At 36.6% G+C, this 22,956-nt stretch overlaps 1 protein-coding gene across 7 annotated transcripts in view; it reads right to left on the minus strand.

Annotated features, from left to right (window-relative positions):
- Window positions 1-22,421, minus strand: part of ABCC9 (ATP binding cassette subfamily C member 9) — a 129,112-nt gene extending 106,691 nt beyond the window's left edge. The window contains exons 1-7 of one of the 7 annotated variants that reach the window (XM_060658159.3): window positions 22,238-22,421; window positions 21,937-22,070; window positions 20,697-20,811; window positions 18,123-18,183; window positions 16,417-16,578; window positions 13,903-14,044; window positions 8,035-8,156 (exon numbers count right to left, since the gene is read on the minus strand). In XM_060658159.3, the coding sequence (XP_060514142.1) occupies window positions 8,035-8,156; window positions 13,903-14,044; window positions 16,417-16,558 (406 nt within the window). In that variant the 5' untranslated portion in view covers window positions 16,559-16,578; window positions 18,123-18,183; window positions 20,697-20,811; window positions 21,937-22,070; window positions 22,238-22,421. Of the gene's footprint in view, window positions 1-8,034; window positions 8,157-13,902; window positions 14,045-16,416; window positions 16,579-18,122; window positions 18,184-20,696; window positions 20,812-21,154; window positions 21,431-21,936; window positions 22,211-22,237 lie in introns of those variants that run through there. The other 6 variants (XM_060658158.3, XM_078450033.2, XM_060658156.3 and 3 more) reach the window with 6 other exon arrangements.
- Between the last annotated feature and the right edge of the window lie 535 nt (window positions 22,422-22,956).

Consider the following 22,956-nt stretch of genomic DNA (forward strand, 5'->3'; position numbering starts at 1 on the left):
ATTCACAAGTTGTTATCTGTGTAACCTATCCAATAGGTAATCTAATGGTATTATGCTGGAATTATTATGGAATGCATATAGCTTTATAATGGGGTTTCTGCTTTCCAGATAGCATTCAAGTAGTAACTCATCTCACCCAAATGGTTTAAAATACCACAGGCCTCCACAAAGAGAAGAGAAGAACAATGATCCTACAGAACAAACTCGACCTTAAGTAGTGGGATGAGAAACGTAGGCATCTATACCATCTCATACCCACAGCCGGCCTTTTATAGCAAATATGAGATGGGCACAGAGACTTTCCTAGAAATAAAAGGTTCAGTATACTTCACACTTTAAATAAAGGTCAGTACAAATAAATATGGGATGAGAAAGAAGAAATCCAAAACACATATGAGACGATCCATTGTACAGCACTTATCAGAATTATTAAAGTTTAAAGGTGGTCACAACTTCCTTAGAAAAAGAATTGAACACTGGCATATAAGCTCATCATCTATCTTGTTTTAGCATAAAATGAAAAGTGCCAGAATAGATTTAGAAAGAAAAAAAAAGACTACATGCTAACTAAAGATATTCATCTTAAATATAAAGAAACAGATAGTAAGTAGATGGAAAAAGACATACAATGAAAACAGTAAACATGAGAAATCTGAGTGGCTATATTAATATCAGATAAAGTAGACTTAAAGACCAAGAGTATTATCATAAAAAATACTAACCTAAAGGGATACATGCACCCCAATGTTTATAGCAGCATTAGCTACAATAACCAAATTATGGAAACAGCCCAAATTTCCACTAGTGGATGAACGGATAAAGAAGATGTGGTATATATATTCAATGGAATGTTACTTAGCCACAAAAAAGAATGAAATTTTGTCATTTGCAACAACATAGATGGAGCTAGAGAGTACTAATCTATGTGATATAGCTCAGTCAGAGAAAGACAAATACCATATGATTTCACTCATATGTAGAATTTAAGAAACAAAACAAACAAGCAAAGGGAAAAAGAAAGAGAGAGAGAGGCAAACCAAGAAACAGACTCTTAACTACAGAGAGCAAACTAATAGTTACTAGAAGGGAAGCGGACAGGGGAAGGGGTTAAATAGGTGATGGGTATTAAGGAGGGCACTTGTGATGAGCACCGGGTGTTGTATGTAAGTGTTAAATTACTAAATTGTACACCTGAAATTAATATTACACTGTATATTAACTAACTGGAATTCAAATAAACACTTGAAAAAAAGACAAAGTGTATTACCAGAAATTTTGAAAACTTTTAATAATGACAAAGGGTCAGTCGATTTTTCAGAGAGACACAACAATAAAAAAATACACATATGCCTAATAAAGATTTAGAAGATCTGGTAGCTATCAACCACTTTGAACTGTTTGATATTTATAAAGCTATATAATACTTAGTATTATAAAAATACACCCAAACACCTGCAGCATATACATTCTTGTTAAGTGCATGGTCCTGGCATAGGCTACATACTTAGAAAACAAGAAAAAATAAACTTAAAATGACAGAAATCATATAACATATGTTCTCTGATCACAATAAAAATAAATTAAAAATCAAGGACAATAAGCATATTGATTTTCTATTGCTGCTAAGCAAATTATGACAGGTTTAGTTATCAGCTTATACCAACACACAATTATTTTCTCACAGTTTCCATGGGTCAAGAGCCTGGGCATGGGTCAAGTGGGTTCTCTGCTTCAGGGTCTCACCAGACTGCAATCCAGGCCTTGACTAAGGCTGGAGTCTTTCAACAGAAGCTCAACTAATTTGATGTCTTCATCTTTGCCATACTCTATTGGCTAGAAGCAAGTCACAGGTCCCACTCACACTCAAAGGTAGAGAATTATACAGGGTATGAACACCAAGGACAGAGGTTATGAAGGTAAACTTCAAGTCTTTCCACACAATAGGATATCTATAAGTCTCCAGATATTTGGAAGTTAAACAACATAGTTGTAATTGACCACATGTTAAAGAAGAAATCGCTAGGGAAATTAGTATTATAGCTAAATTATAATAAAAATACTACATATTAAAAATTTAAGGATTGCAGCTAAAACAACACTTAAAGGAAAATTTATGGCTTTAAATATTTATTTTAGAAAAAAAAGATCCAAAATCAATGATCTAAGCTTCCATCTTAAAAACTAGGGAAAGAAGAATGAACAAAATAAAAGGATGAAAATGATAGAGATAAGAGTAGAAAGCAATGAAATAGAAAAAAAAAATAATTGAGAAAATTAACAAACCCAACCAAGCCAAGAAGGTTGATTTTTTTTTAAAGATCAAGAAAATTGCTAATTCAGCTAATTCCCCAGCTAGACTGATTAAGAAAAAAAGGAAATCATAAATTGCCAGTATTAGGAATGAAAGAAGAATTATCTCTACATATCCTGTATACTTAAAAAGGATAATCAGCGAATATCTTGAACAACTTCATGACAAATAAAAAACTTAGATGAAAGGGAAAATTTCTTGAAACCTGTAACTTACCGAAATTGACATGAGAGGAAATACTCTGAAAAGTCTATGTCTAATAGAACAGTAAGTTTATAATTTAAAATCCTCATTTAGATGACTAGGCAGGCAAGAAGGACATATGCCCATAATAGAGAGTGTGTACTCTGAATAAAAGAATCAAGATTAAAAAGAAAAAAGAGAGAAAAGGATTTCTAAACCCTGGAAAGACTGAATCTAGCAGAATGCAATTTACTGTGCATAAATGCAAAGCTTTATGTTTAAATTAAATATTGTATGTGTGTTAATAAATAAATACCTAAATAAATAAATAATAAAAATAAATAAAATCCTCACTTAGTTAAAACTCCAGGCCCAGGGGCACTTGGGTGGTTCAGTTCATTGAGCGACCGACTGTGGTTCAGGTCATGACCTCATGACCTCATGGTTTGTGAGTTAGAGCCCTGAATCTCGAATCTCCTTGCTGTCAGCCTATCAGTGCAGAGCCCTCTTCAGATCCTCTGTCCCCCTCTCTCTGCCTCTGCCCCGCTTGCACTCTCTCAAAAATAAACAAACATTAAAAAAAAAATCTCCAGGCCCAAATGATTTCACTGATGAATTATTTTGAACATTTAAGGAAGAAATAAAATTAATTATACAAAATGTCTTTCAGAAAATAGAAAAATAGAAAAAACTTTCCAATTCATTTTCAGAAGCCAGTATAACCCAGCATATGAAAACCTGACAGACATTACAAGAAAATAACAGACCAATATGCATCACAACATGGATCTAAAAAAACTTAGCAAACAAAATCTAGCAATATATAGCATGGATAATATATCATGACCATGTGTAACATAGCCCAGGAATTCATAGTTACTTTATCATTTGAAAATTCAAGTAATTAATTTAGTACATTAACAGAAATATAATTGTCCCAATGGATGCAGAATAAAATCTTTAATAGAATTCAACATCTATTCATGATTTAAAAATACAAAAACAAAAACAACTCTGAGAAAGCTCTGAATAGAAGAAAACTTACTCACCTGATAAAGGTCATCTACGAAAAGCCTATAAATAACTTTATAATTAATTATGAAATGTTGATGCTGTTTCCCCTAAAATTGGACACCAGACAAAGATTTCACTCTCCCCATGTCTATTTTGCATTTTACTGGAGGTCCTAGCTAGTACAATACGATGAAAAAAGCATAAAGTTCGAAAAGAAATAAGTATAACTGTATTATCAGATGATATGTTTGTATATATAGAAAATCCTAGGAAAACTATAAAGCAATATTTAGAAGAAATAAGAGATTTTCCAAGGTTTCAAAACATAAGGTCAATATACAAAATCAACTGTATTTCATAAACATGACAAACAACTGGGAAATGAAATTTAAAATACAAGTCTATTTATAATAGCAATGGGAAAACAAAAAAAGCTAATGATAAATTTAGTAAGACATGGAAGACCTCTACCCTGAAAAATAGAAAACATTGCTAAGAGAAAAAAAAGAAGACTTAAATAAATGAAGAACTGGTTGTGAAATTCAATATTGTTAAAATGTCAATTCTCCTTCAAACTGTTGTAAACATTCAGTGCAATCCCTATCATAATCCTACTGAAATTTTTTGGGGAGAGAGTAGAAATTGACAACCTGATTCTAACCATATATGACAATACAACAGAACCGGAATATCCAAGGCAATCTTGGGAGAAAAGCAAAGACAACAAGTTGTATGGTATACTATATGATTTCAAGACCTCCAAAGCAATAGTAATCAAAACAGAATAGTAATCTTATAAAACTCACAAATACATCAAAGGAACAAACTATAGAAGCAAGAAACAGATCATACTTAAATAGTAATTTGATTCAATATTTTACAAAGGTCCCAAAGCAATATAATGAGAAACGGAAAGTCTACCTCACAAATTATGCTGGAATACATGGATATCCGCTCGGGGAAAAAAAAAAAAAAGGCTTGGCACCAACCTTACACCACAATTAATTTTAAATGGATCATAGTCCTAAAAATAAAAACTAAAACTATAAAGCTTCTTTTAAAAAAACACACACACAAGAGAATGAGGGAAACATATTTAGAGCAGAGGCAAAAATCTCTTAGGACCCAGAAAGCAATAATTAGATGTGAAAAAATGATAAATTATGCTACATCAAAATTAAAATCTGCTCACCAAAAGACCCAGTTAAGTAAATGAATGTGCATGCCACAGACTGGGAGCAAAATATTCTCAAAACATAGATCCAATGACATACTAGTATCTAGTATGTACAAAGTACTCCTGCAACTCAATGAAAAATGCGCAAAATATATCAAAGAGACACTTTACAAAAATCACAAATGACTAATAAACTTATCAAAAAGTGCTCAACATCATTAGCCATCAGGGAAATGCAAACTAAAACCACAATGAATTATCGGTACATACCCACCAGCATGGCTAAATTAGAAAAATTAAATCATCAAATGTTGGTGAGCATGTGGAAAAACTGGAACTCCTACACATTATTAGTGAGTATATAAATTAAGCCACTTTGAGAAAAGAACTTGTGGGTTCTTAACAAAACATAAACATTTACCTACATACCCTATGACCCAGCAATTCCACTCTTAGGTATTTACTCAAGAGAAATAAAAGCATATATCCATGGGTGCCTGGGTGGCTCAGTTGCTTAACTTCTGACTCTTGATTTCAGCTCAGGCTATGATCTCATGGTTTGTGGGATGGAGCCCACATTGGACTCTGTGCTGACAGCAAAGAGCCTGCTTGGGATTCTCTCTCTCTTCCTCTCTTTCTGCTCTTGCCCCACTCATTCTTTCTCTCTCTCCCTGTCTCAAAATAAATAAATCGCACATGAATGTTTATACCCGCTTTTCTTCCATGATAGCCAAAACCTGGAAACAGTCCAGATACTGTTAAGAGAACGGAAAACTGTGGTATATTTATACAATGGAATAATACCCAACAATTATAAGAAAAAAATACTGATCTGTAGTATGTTATGAATGAACCTTAAAAAATCATGCTGAGGGGCGCCTAGGTGACTCAGTTGGTTAAGTGTCTGACTTCAGCTCAGGTCATGATCTCATGGTTCATGAGTCTGAGTCCTGCATCAGGCTCTGTGACAGCTTGGAGCCTGGAACCTGCTTCGGATTCTGTTGTCTCCCTCTCTCTCTGCCCCTCCCCCACTTGTGCTCTGTGTGTCTCTCTCTCTCTCAAAAATAAGGAAACATTAAAAAAAAAGAAAAGAAAAGAATGCTGAGAGAAAGAAGTGGTTACACAAAAGAATTTATACTGTATGATTCAATTTATGTGAAGTTCTAGAACAGGCAAATCTAATCTTTGGTGGAAAAAAATCAGATTAGATTTTGCCTCTGTGGAGATGAAAATGAGAATTGACTGGTAAAGGGACACAGGAAAACTTTCATGGATGATGGCACTGTTCTGTATCATGATATGGTTATACAGGTGTGTGTATTTAGCAAATTAAAATTTCTATACTTAAGTATGCAAATTTTATCTCCCCAAAAGAACTGTAGAAAAAATTTAACTCTAGTTAATGATATGCATGCTGAAATAATTAGGAGGTAAAGCATATTAATGTCTGTAATGTACTTTAAAATGTATCCAAAAATAAGATGGCTGGATATAGGGATGGAAAGATGTAGACATGTGATAAAATAAACAGAATAAATTGTAAACTGAAGAATCTAAGTACATGAGTATTCTCTTGTTTTTGTTTTTTTTTCAACTTTCTGTATATTTGGTGATGTTCATAATATAATGTTGGGACAAAATCAGTAGTTTTGTGATCTGGAAATAAGTGTAATTTTTCTGGGCCCAAATATTTCTCTCCTAAAATAATGAGAAACTTAGACTTTTATCTCTGTAAGTCCATCCAACAATATGATCAAATTGTGCCCTCTGTCTTGTATTTGCTCTGATCTCCAAGCCAGACTCTGATCACATCTCCTTCAAAATATTATTAAGATGCATATTTCCCTTCTAATTATATCTTACAACTCTTATATCTTATTCATCATTAGTTTTTCAAAAACTTAAATGTCTAGCATATTGGATATCCAATGGTATGTATATATATTTTTGCTATTGCTGTTAAAAATTTCACTCTTTTTCTTGGCATCCTCATAAAAAGATTTCTGTGATAGCATCTGCTTATCATGTTGTACTAGACGGCCTTCTATTAAGATAATTCAGACTTTGACAAGCCTTTTAAATTAATATTTAACCCAGTCTACTTATTTGTGTTAGACTGCCTTTGCCCAATCATCTGATGTGGTGCAACACAATTAAATAATCAGTATTTCCCACTAATACATTTAAAATTTTAATGTCCTCTGGACGGGCAAATAAAATATTTGTGGGGTTTAATTATTATTTTCACAAATTTCTATATTCATCATTGAGCAATCAGGTGAACTCTCTGAAACTTATAAAATTGTAAGCATTCATTCACACACAGATAGGTCTGCCTGCTATTTTAGGATATTCACAGGTCCTTGAAGCCGAACCATGATCCATGTTCTACACCTTCATCTTAGCTCTCTTTATGCAAATGTACCCTGAGCTCCTGGGTGGCTCAGTCGGTTAAGTGTCCAATTTCCTCTCAGATCATGATCTCACTGCTCGTGGGTTCGAGCCCCACATCGGGCTCAGTGCTGACAAGCTAGGAGCCTGGAGCCTACTTCAGATTCTGTCTCCGTGTCTCTGCCCCTCCCTTACTCACTCATTCTCTCTCTCTCAAATATAAAAAATAAAACATAAAAAATAAATAAAAGAAAAAGAAAATGTACACCGAGGAATGCAAGGATTGGTCAAAGTATTAAATACCACTAATTGGATAAGTGATACTATTTCATTGTGAGGCAAAAATAAAATTAGAACACCTTAGAGATGCTCTTATTTCCATAGGACAAGGAAGCAAGAGAGGCTAAAAAAGAAAAGGTTAGGCATGAAGCAGATCTGAAGGGCCATGCTTTGGGGACAGTACAGTTTTCAGCATGCTGTGAAGCATACTCTGCTGCACGAAGTCCCCTGATACCTCGGCAGCAACGCTATGAAGAGTGTGACATTGCTCCTGCCTCAGTGAAGGCTGAGACCTTCCGAAAATGCCTCAGGACTCCAAGCCAGGGGCAGAAACACACAACTAGACACACCAACTTGCTGCTGGGGCAGGATGGTGCACGGGTTCAGATTCTTAAGAGTACAGCCTCTACTAGCCAGAAGGCTAGCACACCCATCCACTTTGCTCCTGCCTCACACTAACACATCACAAGGGGCATCTGTGAACGGATGTCCTGGGGGTTGAGAGTTTTCACAGCCTAGAGCACTCAGTGTATCTTCATCTCCCCATTCACCAGGAGACTAGAGAAGAATAAACTACAGTGTTTTTCCCATGCTTCCCAGTCCCAACCCCCCACAGACAGAGTGTACTAGGAGGAAAAAAATAGTTCTGGGGTTGAGGGGGACACTTGATCATACTTACCTAAAAGCAATTTAGGAAAATTTGATGTTTCAATATTATGATAATATACTATTGATGTTGTAGTGGCGACAAATCCCATCACAGCTGGCATGAAGAGGTGGAGATGCCGTGACTCCCGCCGTCTACAGAGAGCGGTACAGTATCAGTGTCTAGAGCTGATGGTTCCAGATTCTCATTTTGTTTCCATTTGTTCTCTAAAACTTTCTCTTAATAACAAGATATTTAATATACAGAATGCAGTAGCAGTGGCTACGAGAACATGCAAAGGTAGACTCCATTGGGAGACATAATTCTGCTCAAAGGGTTTATCCCAACACAGAGGAGCAGGTACCACAGCTCAACAAGATCTTAAATACTCACAACAAAAGTAAATATGTAACTACTCCTATTCTGAAGGGCAGAACTGCTGAAATAATTTAACACCTAAAGCAAGTAAAAACTACCGGATGAATGTGAACTCTAATGTATGTGAGAAGTACACTTATTCTTTTGATGGCTTTCCTAAACTATATGGCTGTTAGTGATTTCTCCGTTTCTATTAATTCGTTCAACACAAATGTGTTTGCTGCGTCCAGGCATTAGTTGTTGAGATGCAATAGTGAATGTGACAAGATATAGTGTCCATAGTCATAAAGCCCAGAGTCTGTTGGTGATACCAAGAGTAAGTAGGAAATTATCGTTCAGGTGAAGGGACTATAAGTGCATGCAGGGTTAGTGTGTAAGGAAGAGAAAGCTGTGTGAAGGAACCTGCTTCTGAACTGAGGCCCTAAGAATGAGGAACTGCTGTTCAGAGAAGGAAGAGAAGAAGACTGTTCCAGGCAGAGGATCCAGACATGTCTAACACAAACAACTCAATATGATTGAAAAGAGACCAGATTTCATTCTGAGGGTAGTAGAGAGCTTCACGCAGATTAGAAATATGACAGAACTGGATTTACGTGGTGGACAGCCCTCAACTCCATTTACATTAATAATGTAAGCTGGTAAAACATTTAACTGTTCTCAAATTACTTAAATACATTCAGACATAAACGGTATAGGGAGTGATTAGTTTGAAAGTGGGGGAAAAAGGAGCATTTGGGAAAGTCGCTTCAGAAGAAGTACAGTTGACAGTGGAAATGGAAATATGAAAAGGAATCCACTAGTCAGGAACGTGGAAGAAGAGCATTTTAAAAAGAGAGAACAGAATGTGTAAATACATAAAAGGAGGAAACTGTGTAACATGTTCAAAATTCCAAGTAGTTTAATATTCTCAGAGAGTTTGAAACAGGATATGTGGTGAAAGGCTCTGTATGCCACGGTAAGGAGCCAGAATCTAATCTTTTGGAAAATCTAAATAATTTAACAGGTAAGTGGCATGGTCAGATTTTGGGGGGTTTTAGACAAATCAATCTTGTAATAATGTGGATGATGCAGTAGGTAGGTAGTGTGTGCATCTGAGGAGAGGGGGAGAGACATACAAGGAAGAAAAGCAGTTAGCAAACTGTGGGTATAAACCAGGCAAGGGATGACAGAAGCCTGAATTAAATTTCAGTAGCAAAAACATGAAAGAAATACAACATCTGGAAAATATTCATTGTTAAAATGGACAGGACTTTTAATAGTGTTAGGGTATGAGGGTGATGGTGATGGAGACGTAGAGAATAATTACCAAGGAGCCTGGATGGGGGGTGGGTAACCAAATAAGACTTCAAGAGGATGAGCAGATTGGAGAAAGGAAGCCAATAAGTTCTAGCAAGGCCACGCGGGCTGTGAAGGTGTCTAATAAACATGCAAAGGGAGTTGTCTAATAAGCCAAGTGTATGCAGAGATTTGGAACATGACCACTGATATTCCTGGAATCATTAATATAGACACAGTAATGAAAATTTTAAAGTACCATGATAGCGTAAAAGCTGGTTTAAAAACCACCTACCACCCCCAGAGATATTTCAAAACAGTCAAAAAGTAGGAAATAAATATTTCATCACTACAGAAATTAAGAAATGCTTCCAGCATTCTTTTACTACTGAATCAAAGAAAGAATTAAAAAATCACTTACATAATATTTAGGAAATTTAAAAATGAGCATACTACATATCAAGGCCTTTAAATAATGTTGTCAAAACCATATTCAGAAAAAGTTTATAACCTTAAACATATTCAATAAGAAAACATTTATAATAAATAAATTATGTAGTCAATTCAAGAGGAAAAAGAATGACAAAACATCATTAAGGAAGGCAATGGTAAAGGATGAATAAAGACAGCAACAGCCACAGTAAGGTTTTATATTTATGTTGTGGCATTTCTTTATTAGGGATTTGATGTGTGATTTAAGCATGCTAGTATCTGTATTAGGATTGCTATTATATTGTTAGTTGTTTACTTACAAACTTGTACAAGTTTTGAGTAGTGTCCCAACCCTATTCTTTTCTTAAGCTCTGTTATTTTTAGAGTATGACTCACAGACTTCAAGGTTCTGGTAGACATACATATATCACATTATAGCAGAAAATCTTTACTCAGAAAGTAAGAAAGAAAATCAAAATGCATTGATTTTGTCCTCATCATGGAGGAGAAAAAATGATTTCAAAAAAAAATACGAAAAAAATAAAAGCTTAAATGAAAACAATAATAGTGAATATTTTAATACACACTTTTAGAATTTGAAGAATTAAATAATACAAAAATAATCACCACACAGGACTTGAGTAATCTAATCAGTAAACTCAATAAAATTTTATCTCCAACAAGGAAAATAGAAAATTATTTTCTAATTCTCATTAAAAAACATATGAAATAATCAAATATTTAACTATAATGAAAATGTTAATAAGTCCCAAAATGTATTTAACAAATTACATGCTTTAATAATATATCAACCATATTAGACTAAAAAGCAAGCCAAAAATGATTCCTAGACCAAGGAGAGTAAATAAACCAGAACTACAAGCTATTTAGATAGAAACATAAAAAATGACATTTCTTATAAAAATCCATGCAAAACAGATAAGGATGTTTGTTTCAAAAGAAAAAATGAATAGCTTCAATATTTGTTTTACTAAAAAGAAAACCAAATATTCAATTTGGAAAGTCTTTGCATTGTTTCACTAATTATAATGAGCATTTGTTATATTTTAAGAAAAGAACTGTTCACAAATATTTTCTTAAATAAGAAGGAACGAACGATCAGCGGTGTCAAACGTAGTAAGTATGATAAGGAAGAAAAGGTGTACATCAAGGTGTCATTAATGTTCACTAGGATTCTTGTGGAAGCAGCTTCCAGAATAGGACAAGGCAGACAAGAAAAGAAACTAAATTTTGGAGGTCAGGAATCATTGGAAAATGACTTTTTGAGAAGCTTGGATGAAAATGGTAAGGGAAAGCAGTCTGCAGCTAAAGAATGGGAGGAGGTAACACAAAATCAAGAGTGCGTTTCTGCTTGGTTTCAGGATGGGCCTCTAATATCACCACGTCAATAAAACAAGTTTCTTCCATTAGCATACATCTTCATCATTGTTAGCTCAGCCTCTGTTCTAAGTCTCTGACTGAATCTACCCACCAATCATGAGGCTGGAAAGAAGGAGGCATCCTTGCCTACGTGGTGTCAAGTTTTTAGGAAATATTGGACTAATCTATCTTTCACTTTATACACACACATAGAAACACATTGAGTTAGCTTGTATGTTAAGGGAATAAAAAATGAAGACTAGAATTGGCTATGTTAATACAATATAATACAAATACACCGAAGGGTTTTAAACAGTAATCAATAATAGTCAACTAAGCTTCTTTTTAAAAAATATTTATTTATTTGTTTGTTTATTTATTTATTGAGGGGAGCAGAAAGAGAGGGAAAAAGAGAGAGAGAATCTGATGCAGGGCTTGATCCCACGAACCATGAGATCAGGACCTGAGCCGAAATCAAGAGACGTGTAACCAACTGAGCAACCCAGGCACCCTGCCAATTAAGCTTCTAAATGCTTGGAGGCATGCGATATCTTCAGAGTCCCTGATTTTTCTTTTTATCGGAAACTAAGATGTGCATATCTATGAAAAGAACTGTCATAAAACATTACAAAATAGTTGGCTCTCTGACGAAAGTTTAGAAGTTTCATCCCTCATTAATTGCAACAGAAAAACATAAACAGATGTCAAGGAAGGTCCTGATTAGATAAAAGGAAAATGATTTCAGGGCTTTCTTTAAAAAAAAAAAAAAAACTTTCATATCAATTCTTTAATTAAAGGTGTACCATTTAGGGGCGCCTGGGTGGCTCAGTCAGTTAAGCACAGACTGCTGATTACTGCTCTGGTCATGATCTCACTGTCATGAATTAGAGCCCAAAGCCTTGCCTCAGGCTCTGGGTGTGGAGCCTGCTTAAGATTCTCTGTCTCCCTCTGCCCCTTCCCCATACACTAACTTGCTCGCCTGTGCTCTCTTTCTCTCTCTCTAAAAAAAAAAGGTGTACCATTTAGCATAATTTCAAAATTCTATTTGATACTGCCTATCAAAATTATTTCCTATTTTTTGTATGTCATAAAAATATCTTCCCCACATTATGTTTAAATTTATAAGTAGAATTCACTATATTCTAACTGCCAAATGCAAACTGTTTTTTTTCATTCTCATAAATGACAAAATTCCAGGGCACCTAGGTGGCTCAGTTGGTTAATTTGCACACTTTGGCTCAGGTCATGATCTTGTGGTTCATGGGTTCCAGCTCCACGACAGGCTCTGTACTGACAGCTCAGAGCCTGGAGCTTGCTCTGGATTGTGTCTCCCTCTCTCTCTGCCCCTCCCCCTCCTAGGCTCTGTCTCTCTCTCTCTCTCAAAAATAAACAAACATTTAAAAAAAATAAAAAAATAAATGGCAAAATTCCTTCAAAAACATGAGCTTTATGAGAAATCCTGATTTTAAGACAGTTTTGTGTTTTGCCTCAATTTGTGGCTATATTCTCACTGGTTCTCAGACATCTTTAATGCCTGCCTCATCTACCTTTGCTTCTTTATAAAATAAACTGAAACACTTGAGAACTGGTTATATATTTATATGTAAATATATAACTCTTAGAGCTATACGTCAATATAGACAATCTTTCTATGTATATCTATGTTGGTAATATAAACATCAAACTGTTTAAAAGGAGAGAACTTTCTGCAAGGGCTACATAAGTGAAGGAACAAAGAAATAGAAAACACATGAATAAGCGCAAGCCACAGTGATCTGAATTTTTGTTATCAGAGAAATTATGTAGCAACATAAAAACACAGACAAAACACATAATTATCAAAGGCAGCAGTGCCCCCTTATCTGTGGGGAATATGTTCCAAGATCTCAGTGGATGCCTGAACTCACAGATAGTACAGAATCCTATATATACTATGTTTTTTCTTATACATACATACCTATGATAAAGTTTAATACATAGATTAGGCACAATAAGAGATTAACAACTAATAATAAAATAGAATAATTATAATAACATACTGTAATAAAAGTTATGTGAATGTGATTTCTCTCCCTCTCTGTCAAAATAATTTATTGTACTGTATTCACCTTTCTTCTTGCGATGATGTGAAATGATAAAATGAGTACATGATGAGGTGAAAGACATAGACACTGTGACGTAATGTTAGGCTACTACTGACCTTATTGACCTTGTGACAGTACATCAGAAGGAGGATCATCTGCTTCCAGACTTCGGTTGATCATGGGTAAATGAAATCATAAATAAACAGGACTACTATGAAATGAGTGACAGCTGTTGTCTTAATAAGTCATAACTAAAAAAGTTAAGCCTGACCTGGTGTTCTCTTAACTCCCATCCATATCAACATACTCAACTAGTATAGTGTAATGATAGTAACTATGTTGAATCACTTACGAATCAGAAACAATGCCTTCTGCTATTTCACAAACATGCACAAAGAGAAGAGCAAATGTAAGAATCCATCTCAGGTTATGTCCAGGAAAATGAAGCCATGTGTTGTGATGAATTTGTACTTTCGAACTTTGACTTCCCCACCCTGGAAAAAAAGAGAAGAAATAGAAAGATGAAAGTAGTAATTATAATCATGGAAATAATTCACATTGTGATATCATTTGGGGGATGGGTGGTTCCTCAAACAGGAACGAGATGTGCTTTCTAGGGTAGCAATGAAAATCCTGGTCTATTTTCATTATGTTAAAAAACTAACAATTTCAATTGTTATGAGACTGCCTCGGTTAACACATTGACATTTGCTGCACTGCTCAAGAATAACACCAACTCTGGGTGGTAACATGGTTAACTCATGCTAATCAGAGCTCTTACTGACAGGTCCCTGATTCATTCAAAAGGAAACTGAGTTAATGATGATGTTAATAAAAGCAATTTGGTGTCTAAACTCTTTCAAAACATGGGATCTGCAGGGGGACTAATGAAAAAAGCCATATTTGGTAATGAAATGTAGAACTCATTACTTGAGTCAACTCAATCTTATGCATATCATGTGAGAAAAATTATAACCTTTTAGTGGGCCAGCACTATTCATCAGTGGTAGTAGTTTTTCTCAAAGAAATTTTTTGTTTGTGGAGAAACCTCACATACTTCAAGAATGAATCGGGGTTTGCACTCAAAATATTGCAGGAAGCAATTTCTGCAAAAACAAATGGGACCCCTGAAGCATTCTTTGAAAAGCAAATTTATTCATGTCTTAGTTGTTCCCAAATGAACTTCATTATTGAAAGATTAGTTACATTTAAAATATTGAACTAGAATTTATGCTGTAAACTCTTGCAGGCAAGCTTTCCTTATACCTGATACTTCTTTAGGATTTATTTATGATCTCTCACTAGCTCAAGGAGCCAATATTATAGATGAACAGTCTGTTATTTTTCCCCACCTCTTTGACAATGTTCACTCTGATTCTACTTGAGTCAAATACTCTTTCGCCAGCCTGTGTTTGAGGCTCGAGATGCAAACAGACAAGACTGTCACAGTAATTGCCCTGAAGAAGTTGGATGAATGTCAAAAATGAATAATTAACTGTTGTATTGCAATAAAAAAATATATAGGCTACTTTTGGCCAAAGGGCATTGTCCTACCAGCAACACCATGTAAACAACAATTTGTGTTTTTATATATGGCCATCATAGTCCAAATATTTAGTGTCCATATCAAGAGTTGCACTGGCCTCTGCATGATAAGATATATAACAGAAATTCTTTGATCACTGTGACAATGCCAGGTACATAGTAGTCTCTCAATTAACATTTGTTAAATTAAGAAATAAAATCATACAAATTATTTTTAAACCTCCTTTTAAAGCAGATTGTTAAACTATGCTAATTTTCTTAAGAAAATCAGTCTGGTAGCTTTTTCATTTATTTTTATAAGCAACATTGTGCATGGGAGTATCAAACACTAAAATCAGATAGTGGTTACCTCTTGAAGGGTTAGGAACATAGGATGTGGGAAGAGTAACAGGCTCAGGAAATTGTACACAGAGGGATTCACTTATATTCTCACCATTAGATTCCTTAAGATGAGTGATGATAGACTCAATAGATGTTTATTATATTAGTCTTTGTCATTTTTGTACATGAAATGTATTTTAAAAAAATTTAAGTTAAAGGTCTATTTTGGTTGTTTTGGGGAAGTGATGCAAATTATATATAATTGCTCTAAATAACTGGATTTTTGTTATATGTAAGCTGAAAAATAGTAGGGAAAACTGTATTTTTAACTCCTTTCCAAATAGTTCGCATAAGTATTCTTTCTACCTGGAATGCACCCTTATCACTCCTACTTGAATTTGCAAGTTCTGTGTCCTCAGGTCCCCAAACATGTCACTTCCCATGCAATCTTTCCCACTAGTCCCAAGAATTAGTTGTTCTAGCAAGTTAATGCCCAGGAAAATGTATTCCTATATCTGCACATGGGCTTACAATGTGGGATAGTCATTTTTCTCTTGACTTTGATGCATCTGTTTCACTGAACAAATCCAGTGAATATTCTAGGCCAAGTACTATTCCAGGCCACTTCTGAATAGTGCTGGCCCACTCATAAGCATTTTACCCATTTTCCATTCTCTTCAACCAGCACAAAACAAGTGCTCAACAAAGGATTTAGATCTATCTCATATAATTCTCTTTCCCCCTTTTTAAAAAAACTGCTGCTACTACTTCAAGTCCATTTCTAAGAAGGCATCTGACTTCTATTTTATCTACAGAATATCCTATGCCACAAATATAAATAATTGGGAAGCACAAGATACTTGTTTGTTCTTTTCCTACAGATTTACGCATAAGTTTTCATGTCGGAAAAATTAAATAAACATTATACCAAATCTCAGCCACTAATAAGCCTTTTAAAATAAATATTAGATGATGAAATATAGGACAGTAGATTACTTACCAATAAACAATATTGGAAAAGTGATAAACAACAGGAAGACATGAGGGACCAGGTTGAGGGCATCCACAAAGCAGGGATTTTGTAATACACCATGACAGATATTATATGAAGAAATGTTGTTACCACAGAATGAAAGGCTCATTTCTTCTTATATGGTTTACTCTAAAAGGAAGAGAAAAGAGAAAGAGCCTCTTATTACTAAATTCCCTTTTATAAAATCATAGCCCTAAGGAAGAGGTTTTATTATAAAATTAACCCCCTTTATTTTTGCAGTTGTGGAAACAGGAAACTGTATGCCAAAGTCATTTGAGAATTTCTTAGAAAGGCCTGTGCATTCTATAGATCATTCTCTTTCAATCTTTTTTTTTTTTCAGAGAAAGATATTTTATTTTAACTTGGGAGATATGTCATTATTAATATCTACCAATGATGGTACCTTAAAGAAGCGTGTGTTTGACTAAAATGATTTCAAAGAACAAAAATAGTCATATCTCAAGAAAAAGAAAGAAAAAATGAAACTATTCACCGATATTACAAAATAGTGTAATATCAAATCCTTTTTCATCTTCTCTCATTGAAAATGCATTAGCAAACAACTTAGGTTTGGTAAAATTTACCATCCCTTTTCACTGCAGGAAATACGAATACACAGAGACCAATGTGGCTGCAAACAGCAATCAGCCTTTCTCTGAAGGATATTAAAACCAAGTGCTTCAGACAAATTAAATATAACTCAAGTGACAACTTAGTGAAATTACTCAGGTCCCACAGTCAGAGAATATTCTTACATGAAATGCACCCTATTCAAGTTTTAAAACAAAAAAACATGTCTTTTAATTAGAAATCAATATTACATTAGAGTAGAAGTAGACAGATTTAGAAAGGAAACAAGATAAACCAGAGGTTTTGCTAGCTATTGTTGAGACTTTGGCTTCTACTCAGTGAAATGGAGCCACTGGGGGTTTTGGTCAGAGGACTGACATACTCTGACTCACATTAAAAAAAAAAAATTAAGTTTATTTATTTTGAGAGAGAGAGAGAGAGAAAGAGAGGGGGCACACTTGCGAGCAAGTGGGGGAAGGGCAGAGAGAGAGGGAGAGACAGAGAATCCCAAGCAGTGCAGAGCTTGATGTGGGGCTAGAACTCGGGAAACTCCAAGATCATGCCCTGAGCCAAAGTCGTACGCTTAACTGACTGAGCCATCTAGGTGCCCTCTGACTCAAATTTTAAATTAATTCCTCTCATTGCTGTGCTGAAACAGATGGTATAGGAGCAAGGATTTGCTTCATCAAAATACTACTATGAAATTCTGAAAAGTTTTAGCCTTCTGAAAAAATGTTTTATAATGCCTCCTATTTACTTAGTCTCTGCCAAATTCTGGGCACTTTGCATACACTATCCTTATAACAACCGTGCGATGTTAATTATTTGTATTTTACATAAGGGCATCGTGAGGTTCAGTAACTTGCCAACCAGTAGAGAAGTGGTGATCCATATCCATGTGTCTGACTTAAACTATTTTTCTCCCACTGCATCATGCAGCCTCCAACCTATTTTTTTAAACATCTTCTCTACTGTCATTAAAAAAGTAGAATTTAAGATTTTAACCTTTCTGGACTTTGGAAAGAATTTACACATATATGTCACACTGGATTCTGAGTTAGATTATCAAAGGTTGGCGAAAGTTTAAATGAGTTTATAAGTACCTTTTCTCTCTTCCCATTCATTGAGAAATGATTTAGCAATGGTCACAAACAATATTTTTTCCTAGGAAAAAAATAAAGAGTGTTACACAAAAAATACTGGCAACAGTAGGTAATTTATTGGAAAAACCAAATTTCAAGCACAAGTTTTATAAGCTTTATATTACTAGAACTAACTAAAATGCCTGTGCTTACAGTCTGTAGATACTTATATGGAATTCCTCTCACATATTGTTTCTGTTAAGCCCTTTCATTGAACATCATTGATATGATCTCTAGTTGAGACCTTTTCTCACTGAAAAAATTATATTAAAAACAACTCAAGATGAGGGTATATACTTGGCAAATTCTTAGCAACTATTAAGGCTCTAAGCCTCATAGAATAATTAAAAGCGGTGTGAGGTTTTTAAATAACAGTAAAATGGAATTTGTAGCTATATGAGGTGATGGATTTTAACTACACCTACTGTGGTAATCATTTCTCAATACATCTGAATTAAACATCATGCTGTACACCTTAAACTTATACAGTGATGTATGTCCGTAAACCTAGAAAAAACAAACACCTAAAAAATAATAGCTACTAATGGAACTTCTAAGACTATTTCTTTTATTAAGTAGAAATGATAAAAAGAAACTTGATCTCACTCTTACTGAAAGACATGTATAAATTGTTTCCTAGAATGAACGGGAAATAATTTTTACTTTTGCTAATTTTATAATTTTATTCAAAATTATGCTATTCCAATTGGTCACATTTATAAATCTTGACATTTAATCATTATCATTGCACCAGACACTAAAGTATAATTTGAATTTGCAAAACATATATTTCATTGGCTATAGTAAGTCTGCCTGCTATGTTTAATCAATCCTCAAACCTACCAATCAAGTAACCTCTGGATAAATGTGTAACGGTGGAATGAAAGTATCAGAGCACTACTGCAAGTTGAAAAAGTCAAAGAACATTTCCAGTCGTGTACCTGATGTCTGAAATTCTGGGCCATTACTTAACTATAAAAATACTTACTGATGCTAAACATGTGCTAGGCACTGGGAAACCAAGAGTGCATATGACAGAAACAGTACCTGTGGTCTTAGACTGTATAAATCAGACTACACTAATCCCAATAGTTCTTGGTATAATGTAAAGGTTATGATCTACCAGACAGGGAGCTATACAATGATATGATCATACTAAAGCATACACTTCAGATTAATAAAGTGAAAGCTTTAGAATGATTTCTTCCTTCTACCATATCTCTAACCTCACATTCCCTGGGGCTCCCAACCTGTTCTCTACCTCTCACCACATCTCTCCTTTTGTTTTTGTTTCTGTCTTTTCCTCCTCCATCCATTTCCCTTTGACCCTTAGCTTCTTTCTCCAACATGCAGTGCACATGTGGCACATCCTAACAGTCAGCCCATATTATTACAACTCAACATGGGCAAAAAGAGGAAAGGAGTAAACTTATAGATATGTTGATAATTACTGTGTTTACCAAAGGCATTTTATTCAATCAGGACTTTTAATTAATGTTTAAATCTCTGATTGTCATTCAGGGTTTTCCCTCCCAGAACCCTGATTAAGTCAGGGACGCTTTGGGAACAGTGTAACGTGCTGCTGCTCTTGCTGGCTAAACTCTGTCACGTGACCCCCCTGAGTCCTGCCCCTTCTGGAGCTGTCTAGTTCAACTAAGCACGGACAGAGGCCCAAGCATCCAGGAGGAGGGAGAGGAAAAAGAGGCCAGATGGGAAGACATGACACTTTTCTCCCCACGAGCACACGTCTACTGAAAGATGTTCAAGTGTTTATGACAGCAGACAGGGTCGAAGAACTTGACTGAATGAATCTTAAAGACAAATGTCAAAAGTGAAACTCTGATTACAGGGATGGTCTGCAAAACAGAAAACACAGAAAGAAAATACTCCTTGAGGACCAAACTTATGATTTCATCGCAAGAATCCTACCCTCAGTATTCTTTGAAATGCATTATATGAAGTTCCACACCCTCAGGAGTTATAAAATTGGGATGTAGTTGATGACTATAAAGTAAAGTAAGTAAAAACTAACACTCTTTCCTGTTCACCCAGAAGAAAGTGTCAGTTTTAACGGAGCAACAGCCACAGGGAACTTAAACATGCTGGAAACACCTGAAGAAAACATGCTAAAAGCAATATAAAAACTTAATTCTTATATACAACATAACTCGTTCTTTAGTTATTCAGAGATTAACTATACACTATGAGAGAGAAACATGGCATTATAAAAAATGTAGGGCATGTAATCTAATAACCTCTGAAATTTCTCATTCAGTCAGTGGTTCACAAAATATGACTAAAAGATGTCTATCTATCTATCTACAAATGACAGATCCAAGTAGGAAAATCACTAGCAAAAATGACCACTGATTCCTGATTTAGTGCCTGATCTCAATGCACCCGTTGGAGTTCTATCGCACACTAAAGGAAATGGTACTCAGAAGATAAGATTCACACATGCCAGTGGGATATATATATATATATATATATATTTTTTTTTAATTCCAAACTTAACAAAAAGTTAAAAGTAAATACCTTGGGCGGTCGCTTGACGCTGCTTCAAACCCCTACTCGTGCACTTGCACTACCTTCAAAACACCGGCTTCCTACACTGTTTTAAGTGTAAATTTCAAACCCAGACGCAGAACTCCTAAAAAGTAAAGAGTAACAAAAATTAAGCAGATAGAAAGCAACTTCATGAACAATACAGGAGAATGTCTCAGAGAAAAAAAAAAAAAAATTAGTAATAACTCTCTGCACTATTCCTGGCTGGTTTTAAGTAGGAGTCGGCAAAGTTTTGTAAGTAAAGCTGGAAACCTGATCCCCACGCCCTCTCTTCCCCGGCTGGGGCCGGGTGCCTTAATCCTAGAAATAGCTTCCCTGAAGTCAGAGCGCCATGTGAGCGCGCGGGAGCCTTTTGATTGCCAAAATCGACAGTTTACAGTTACTCTTAAATTTTTTAAATCATGTTTATGTAAAAAATACAGACGCACTTACTCCGAAGGCAGTTTTCCTCCCCTAGGCGAAGCACGCAGGGCGACGGAGCGGATTATTTTTAGGGTGGTGGGAGATCAGCTGCTGCCTCCTATCGGGTTTCTAAATTGCACAAACTGCTCTGAGCTGGGGCGGACACGACAACTCCGAGGCAGGAAACTGGGCAGAAGCCCCGAGTGCAGCCGCGCCTGGGACTGGAGACCCTCCCCACCCCCGCTCGGCCCTGCTTTCCGTACCGGAGCGACAAACTTGGGGTGCGCGATGCGGCGATCTCACAAACACAAGTAATATGTGTGCCCCAAACTTCATTAAGCACGGAAACTTGCAATGTATGAGTCAATGATTCTCTGGAGTCAGGTTTTCAAACGTCAAAACATGCAAGGTACTCAACTTGCACTTGTAATTTCCCTCCAGGTTTTATACGCCTTTTATTAACCACAAAAGGAAGCGGATCTGGGGAGTTCACCTTTTTCCCCCCAAGCGGACCTGGGAAACGAGGGGCTCATTCAAGGCAGAAGACCCCGCTGCCAGGCTGTGTGGGCGCGTGCAAGGGTCTCACAGCAGCCAGGCGGGCTCAAATCTAATATTTGCCCCAGCGACCGGGAAAACTTGGTTCCTCCTCCGGACCGGCCGCGGCGCTTTTCCGAAGGGCGACCGTCACCCTAGCTCCCCGAAAGTAGGACTTCGGCTTCCACATCTGCACAAACAGTTCCCCCACTCTTGCTCCCTGCGTGCGAGAGAATTAATTCTCAAGGAGAGAATGTGTTTAAAATACACTCACCCCACAGTAAATAACTGCCCCCAGGGCGCAAGCTGTAAATTTTGTCCCCGGGCAACCCTCTTTAATTAACACGCGATTTTCTGCGGGGCCAGCCCTCGATCAGCTTGAAGTCATCATTGTTCTCAACCATTGTCCTAATATGACACAGGATGGTATGCAGGCGGGCTGGTGCCCCCCAGGTTCCATGCGCGACCGCCCAGGGGCACCGCTCCAGGAGCGCGGGCACCCGGAGCGGGTCCTCGGACCTGCGCCCTAGCCCGGGCGGCCACCCCACCTCCACGCTTGGCGGACAGAGACTGACCTCCGCCCTGCGAGCCCCGGGGATTTCCCGCGGGCGCCTCAGTCTTGGGAAGGTCGCTGCGTTCCCTCGTGAGAGCCGGGCCTCCGCCAGCGACTGAAGCTTGTACTCGCGGCCGCTAGAGGTCTGCGGGGCCTTGCGGGGCGACATCTGGAAGGGTCCCGAAGACCGTGGTCCTACAGCCCCTGGAAGTTTGCCAACTGCACCCCGGAGCGGACTGCCACGGCGCAAGCGCACAGAGAAACCGTGCTTCAAGAATGGGGATCCGGATACTGTGGGTGGATCCCGGGGAGACCCGGTGAACTAGCCGGAAGGGGGGCCTAGGGCTCCGCAGGCGGCTGGGGAGAGACACCTGGAAATAGTAGGTGCAAATAATCCCCAGATTTAGACTCTGAGTGTCACTACAGATAATCAGGTTGACTCTGAGACTTTATATCTATATCTATATCGATATCGATATCGATATATCACTATTATTAAGACGATTTTTAAAGATTAAAAGTCATGCTTATTGTAGAAACTGGAAATTATGGAAGAGTATAAGGGAGCCCAAGGAGCCCCCAAACCTATAAAACTGATAACATTTTGTTACATTTTAATGGTGAGTTAAAGCAGGGACCTGAGGGCGAAGCTGCTATCAAACCCTGCTACCTGACTCAGGTCAAACACTTTGGGCAAAATACTTAATCTTTCCTTGTATCAGTTTCCTCACCGGTTCAATG

Source organism: Panthera onca, chromosome B4 (genome assembly GCF_046562875.1).
Source record: "Panthera onca isolate mPanOnc1 chromosome B4, mPanOnc1 haplotype 2, whole genome shotgun sequence".
In the NCBI taxonomy this organism is placed as follows: Eukaryota; Metazoa; Chordata; class Mammalia; order Carnivora; family Felidae; genus Panthera; species Panthera onca.